This window comes from Mustelus asterias, chromosome 14 (assembly GCF_964213995.1).
Source record: "Mustelus asterias chromosome 14, sMusAst1.hap1.1, whole genome shotgun sequence".
NCBI lineage: Eukaryota > Metazoa > Chordata > Chondrichthyes > Carcharhiniformes > Triakidae > Mustelus > Mustelus asterias.
Window position 1 is genome coordinate 28,645,690 of NC_135814.1, and position 7,346 is coordinate 28,653,035.

Consider the following 7,346-nt stretch of genomic DNA (forward strand, 5'->3'; position numbering starts at 1 on the left):
AGGAACAAATGCTAGATTAATATTGTCTTGTGAGTTTTGTACACTCAAAATCTCATTTGCAGTGTTCTAAGGATCTACTGACATTCAAAATTCAATAACGTGACCTTTGTCCTTTCTTTATTCGACAGCCGACAAATTACTCAAATCCTGTTTATGCAAAACTGTACTTGGATGCATCAAATTGCCGGAATTCTTTAGTCAGCACAGAGGAAAAGAAAGAATTGCTTCCAAAGAAATTAGAAGATGGCCTGAGGGAGACTGTTGCTTAGATTACCCTTTAGTCTTGTATCTTTTTTAAACACTGTATAAATGTATAAAGAAAGGATTAATTTTTCTATGTAATGACAGTGTTCTGATTATATTTTTTTGCATCAGCACTAAATGTGTTTTTGCGCTGAGGATTCTTGACTGCCCCGTTGTCCAATATTTCTGTCTAATGGACTGGGAAAGCCACCTGCACTAAACCACGTAGAACAAAGCTGCTGATTGCATCTCCCATTGTATTTGATCCTGTACTTGGAAGAATTACACAAACCATTTGTTTTTTTTTAATTTTATACCAGTTCTGTTTTTTGGTAGAAGTATGGCACATTTGACAATCTCTGCTGCACCATTTTCAGCTGAATGGATAATTTTAATGATTATAAATAATTTTTGTCCCTGTTGGTTTTCCTATTACTAGTTTAGATACCTGTACTCTTGGGGGGAAAATGCCCTAATGTTAAACAGTTTTGGAAGTTGCAGTAGTCATCTCTTCAGAAATGAGTAGGGATAAATGTCAAGGTGAATCCTAAATCAAACTCACCCAAATTTCAGGGTCTGACTGAACTGCTGGCTTGGTTCTTATTTAGCATTTCATTGTTTTCATTTTAGTATGATGATCAATGCTTAATGAGTTGCATTTTTACTATATTCTTGTGTCAGAGATAAGGAGACTTTGATATGTTTCTACTGTATCTGGCTTGGTTTGAGAAAACTAAATGTTACATATTCTAGCCAAGCATCTAAACCGAACATGTGAATTCATGCTTTTCACAAAGAACCTGTTAACTTATATGTGTAGGCCCAAAAGTTGCTGTGCCAGGCCACCACATTGTTTTGACTGTTAATTAAATGTGCCTATTTAATGTCGATTATATTTTACCATGGAAGTGTGAGATGTAAATGATGCTGCACCTTCAGCAGAGCACTGGGTAAACTCCTTAACTGATCAGATTGGACCCTTGTGAAATTAGCAACACAAAGATTGAAAAGGCAGATTGGTTTTGAACAGGGAATTAAACACAAGGAAAGAAAGATTGGAATGTGAGATAGAGAAATAGAAAGAAAAAAGTAAAACAAAACCATGTTTTTTTTAAAAACTCCAACAACTAAAACCTGAAAGAATGAGAATCCACACTGAGAATAGTTAGGTTTCAGTGCCAGAGAGGTTGACTGACAGTAGTTGCCATTTATTACATTGTAAAAGAGTACGTAGACTTGAAATCACTTGATTTAACTTTCTGTGATGCATTTATTTCATATGCAAGCAGATACAGGAACTTCATAGCACTCAATACAATTTGATAGGTAGTCAGACAGCAAAGTGGGTTTTTTGTTCCACAAAGTTAAGGAGCACAGCACATTTCTAACAGTAACCTTTGAACTTCCACATTTAGCTATGCATCACCCTCACCTAAAGTTGCTGTTGCTAAAGTTAGTGTTGTGAGAGTTGTTTACAAATAATAGAACACCATTTGTCTTGTTATTTTGACAGCAAATTTTGGGCCATGACATTCCTTTGCTTGCTATTTTAACAGAGGCATTATCAATCGGGTTACATTATATGGTTAATGACTTTGTTGAACTTCCAGACAGAAATTTCAATCAGGGTTTCCAAATGCTAATATTGCAAAGTCCAATTTCACCCTACATGTCTCACATTAATCCTGAGCAGAATTGAAAATTAAACTAAGACAGGAAATTAAATGAATCTCAATTTTTACTGTTTACGGAGGTTGACCAACATCAAGCAGTGTAGGTTCCAGTTAAATATGCTCAGATTTGAGTAAATCCAGTGCTTGTGCATTCTTTCAATAAGTTTCCTGTCTGCACTAGGAAAATTGACAGAAACAATGAACCCTCAGGGAATCAAGGAATAGGGTGAGAAAATGGAGTTAAGATAGATGATTGCCAAAATCGTATGAATGGCAGGGTATATCTGAGGGACTGTGTGGCCCTCCTCCTTCTTGTCTGTTTGTGTGCACTCAATGTCAGTGCAGAAGTCATTTGGGATGAGTCTGGGGTATAATCCATGTTATCTAGCAATATCAACCTTGGCTAGCCTGCTCTGTCATGTTAAGTTTAAAGTTTATTTATTAGTGGCACAAGTAGACTTACATTAACACTGCAATGAAGTTACTGTGAAAATCCACTAGTTGCCACACTCCAGTGCCTGTTCGGGTACACTGAGGGAGAATTTAGCATGACCAATACTAAACCAGCATGTCTTTCGGACTGTGGGAAGAAACCGGAGCATCCAGAAGAAACCCACGCAGACACCGGGAGAAAATGCAAACTCCACACAGTCACCCAAGGCCGGAATTGAACCCAAGTCCCTGGCGCTGTGAGGCAGCAGTGCTAACCACTGTGCCACCATGCCACCCATGTCATTGAGGTATTCATTTATAATTATTTTTTAAAATGACAAATCTGAGTAAGTATTAGCCACATTGTAACTTTGTGTGTATTGAAAAATGAAAACATGGGATGTACAGGAATAGTTTTGGAAGTTAAGGGGGGATATCCAAGTTGATGGATATGAGTGTGAAATTTCCAACACCTACTGATGCTAGAAATTAATACTTTAACATTAATCAATAACTAATAGTAGGGGCATTTGAGAATTGATCTTAACAATTATAGTGTTGCCTGACTGGTAACAACAATGCAGATGTATAGCGCAGAATATTTTGATTTGATCTTCAGTATTTGTTTTAATTTTAAGGACCAAAGGTTTACTGAGGAGCAGGATCTATTGCCAAAGTTTCTGAATATATGAAAAATTAATTTGGTACAATGTATATTTAAGCAGTAAGAGGTACCATTTGTGAAAATTGACTAATGAATTCTGTCTGTGTGGTAAAACATAAGTGAAATTAAAATCTGGAAAACTTGTTGTATTTCTATAGTTTTGATTGCATAGTTAGAATGTTTATTCAGAACATTACATCAGTCTGGTGTTGAAAATATGTTTGCTAGAGAATTCTTTGAGATTGTACCAAGTTAAGAACATTACCCAGATTATTCTGTCCACGATTAAACTGTTAAAATATACTTTTAACCAAATGGGGACACCCTTTAAAAGGTATGATGGCATTGTTACTTATCATCTCACACTTCTGAAAATGGGAGCAGAAAACTTTAGTGTTGATTCATACATTACAGGATATTGTTTTTCCTTTAAAAGATTGATGTTCGAGAATGTATATTTTCATAATGTTACCCCTAGTTTTGAAAGTGCAATTTTTCCATTCTTGTCATGGTGCAAGGCTGCAGACCCTTGTTTTACAGTCAAGCCACCCTAGTGTCTAAGACTGTGTCTCGTTATTACTTCGCTGCGTTCTTATTTCAACAACTATCAGAGGATTGTTCTAAATTCATAATTGAGTTCACACCCCTTATCTGTCCTTCCATCGTATTGCTCAGATGCTAATCTTCCTTCTATCCTAGACCTATTAAAATGGTGTCACTTCTATATCCAGTGAGCTGTCTGTCTGAATTATCTTACCATATGTCATTGCCACAACCATTATCATCCTTAAATAAGTTGTCCAAACTGTGAAATCATATCGTCCTCTTTTCTTCTCATAAGATTTAAAATTATTTTTAAAATTCATTCATCGGATGTAGGTCTTGCTGGTTCAGCAAACACTTATGGCCCATCCCTAATTGCTCTTGAGAGGGTGGTATTGAGCTGCTTTTTTAAAACCCTGCAGTCCGTGTGATGTCGGTACACTTACAATGCTATTAGTGAGGGATTCTCAGGATCTTGACCCAGTGACAGTGAAGGAACGGTGATATAATTCCAAGTCAGGATGGTAAGTAGCTTGGAGGGAAACCTCCAGGTGGTGGTGCTCCCATATGTCTACTGCCCTTGTCCTTGTATGTTGTAGTGGTTGTGGTGGGGGTGGGTTACATTGTTGGACAGGAGATGCATGGGCGCTTCCCCATGGCCCCCAAGCTAACCCATCACATTCTGTCTCCCTTTCCACTCTCTCACACTTTCCATCCTGTGATCATTCAACATTCCTTACTCATGATTCGTCAACATGCACCCCGCACACCACTCCACCCATGATCAGCTAACACTCTTTCATGATTCCTAACTCCCACACCCCCATAATCCCACCCCCTCCACAAGGATTTCCAAGTCAAGCAATATCTCTGCCTCCACCACTCCTGCCTCTCCGACAGTCTTTAACCCCCTTCCTATCCTTCCCGATAATTAACCAGCCTTATATGTCTGGCTGTCAGCTTGGAAATAGAAAAGAAAATTTGAATAAAATCCTTCCATTAAATTCAGCACAATCTCTGCCTTCCCCATCTTTTCTGGATTTCCCAGCTATAATTTTTCCTTACTCTTCAGAGCCTTAAGTATTACACAAGCAACAACTCCTACTCCCAAGACTTTTAAGCTGTAGTTATAACTTAATACAGCCTACTCACTCACATAATCTGCTTTGTATTCCTGCCAGAAACATTGCAGCTTCTGATTAAATACGCTAACTTGACACTATATATATATATATATGTCCATCATTCAATTGACAAGATTGCCAAGATAAATTGGTCTGGCATATGGAGGAATAATAGAATTATATCAGGTCACTTTATCCCTGCACTTTTTCAGTGCAACGTGGTCAAAAAAAAAGTTAATTTAGTTGTCGTAACTTGAACAAGGCTGGTGGAATAATCAACCAAGATACAATGTGTGAAAATGGAAAAGAACATTTGGCATAGATTATAATGTGCTTCAATAACTCACAATGTAAATGCAGCTTCCAAGTTCATCTGTCTATTTTATGGTCTGGCTGAATACAAGCAGGGTACTTCTGACAGTAAATTGTGCTCTGCTCATTTTCAGCACCTTCAATGACTGACACTGGCAGATCTAAATATTGAATACCCACCTGTTGGGCATCTCTGTGTAGCCACTGACAGCACAGTGAAAAATATACTGAGCAGAAAACAGAGGCAATGAGATAATTGAATTTATTGTCACCCACCATCAACTTTTAATGGAACACCTTGTTTTGATCCTTACTCATTTTGGCACTTTGAAAGGAAGAGAGATTTGCATTTATGTAGCGCTTTACATGATCAGCAGATGTCTCAAAGTGTTTTCCAGTCAATTAAGTACTTTTTAAAAAAACTTAATCACTGTTGTAATGCGGGAATTGCATGGTTTATTCATGAATTGGAAAAGGCTTTGCCCGGAATGTTACAGCCGTTCACGCTGGTGGGATTTTCCCATCCCGCCGCAGTGAACGGAGATTTGGCCGGGCGACAAATTCTCCTACCTCGCTGCAGCAGGAGCATGGCGTAAACGGCTGGTAAGATCACCCCCTATGTATTTAGTTCGGTGCACCTGGTCTCAGAGATAAATTTTTGCCTGGATCAGTCTTTCCAACATTTTGACATCGCAGTTGTTTTTCAGTAGCTTCTAGCTTTCCCTGGGGCCTGTGTACCTTTCATTCTGGTACCTAATCTTCCTGTTGTGTCAGTGCCAACCTCCAGCTGTGCCCTTGTCACCACATTCATCTTTCTTCCCATCTCCTCCCTTGTCACCAGCTCACTAGTTTCCAATCTAATTTAATATCAACTTTACAAATGATAGTTTGAGAGCAAAATGCGGGAGTTTAAGATATTGCTGGAAAGAAAGTGACAAGAACAGAGAGCTGCAGGTCTGCAGCTTATGAAATGGGCACATGATAAATATTAGAAAAAATTGAGAATTCAGGTAAAGAAAAAAAAGTTGTTACATGAATGGAAGAAAGAAGGAACATTGCATAAATAAAATAAGAACAGTGTAAAATCTTGGAATCATAGAAATTATAACCGACCAAAGATCTTGGCCGGTATTTTACGACCTCACTCGGGCGAGGCTCATAAAATCCTGCCCGAGGCCAACAGCGAATTCTGTTCTGCAAGCCTCGTCCATCCGGAATCGGTAAAATACTGGCCCTTGAGTCGTCTTTAGTAACCACTGTTGGCCAAGCATTTAATATTCTGCTAGCTTTCCACATGAAAATAATTCTTCCAAATTCTGCATCTTCTACTGAAAACCCTCAGTCTAATGACCCTTGTTAATTATTTTCCAACCAGCACATTACATTGAGTGGACAGTTCAGAAACAGACCATTCAGACCAACTGATTAATACCATTAATTTTGCTCTGCACTGATCCATTCCCACCTGCCTTCATCTAACCCTGTCAGCATAGCCTTCTATTCTTTTCTTTCTGATGTACTTATCTAGTTTAATCTTAAATGCATCCATGCTGTTTAAGCGAAATGCTCATTCAAGTGAGTTCTACATTTAGGCAAAGAAGTTTCTCGTGAATTCCGTATTGGATTTACAAGGGATGCAAATCTTCACCAGGCAATGGTGCCCAATGGACAGTATTAGTCAGGCCGCCTACTACACACAATGTCCAATATTTAACAACATTGACTGCAATGGAAATGAATATCAGGTGTTGTGCATAATGAATGGGTGGCCACTTGGATCCCGCCCATTTATGTCACCATCTGAGGTGGTCATCTACCCCATTGTAACTATCTTATATTTATGGCCACTAGTTTTAGAATTCTCAAAGTGGAAATATCTCTATTTCTATCCTATAACTCTCCTTCCTCATTCTAAAGACCTCTACCAGCCTTCTTTTTTTTTGGAGGAAATAGCCTCAAACTGGTCAGGCTTTCTCGAAAGCTATAACATCTCAGATTTGGCAAAATTCTTGCAACAAGATAAACAATCTCTTACAACTTACCATCCTAAACCTTAAACATGTTTTTTTCAATTCTCTATTAGATCTGCCAACCTCTCTTTTGCTGTAAGAAATACCCCAACTTCTTGATCAAAACTTGACAATAACACCCATAATCTGATAGAATATGCCTGGTGCACTCAAAAGCATGGGGAACAGATTCTCCCTTTACTTGCTGCAGAGATCTAAGACAGCTAAGGTGTTGAGCATGATGGCAGCAAATATGAAGGAGATTTCCAGCTGTCCATAAAGTTCATTAGACTCACAAAGAATTATTTGAAATAGGGGGCCATCTTAATGTACCTGAACTGGTCTG

The 7,346-nt window shown here is 38.4% G+C and overlaps 1 protein-coding gene across 1 annotated transcript in view; it reads left to right on the plus strand.

The window, feature by feature from the left end:
* The window catches only part of LOC144504127 (low-density lipoprotein receptor-related protein 1-like), a 1,391,705-nt gene extending 1,390,364 nt beyond the window's left edge, over positions 1-1,341 (plus strand). The window contains exon 93 of the mRNA XM_078229303.1: positions 129-1,341. Coding sequence (XP_078085429.1) covers positions 129-269 — 141 coding nt within the window. The 3' untranslated portion in view covers positions 270-1,341. The remainder of the gene's footprint in view (positions 1-128) is intronic.
* The last annotated feature ends 6,005 nt before the right edge of the window (positions 1,342-7,346 follow it).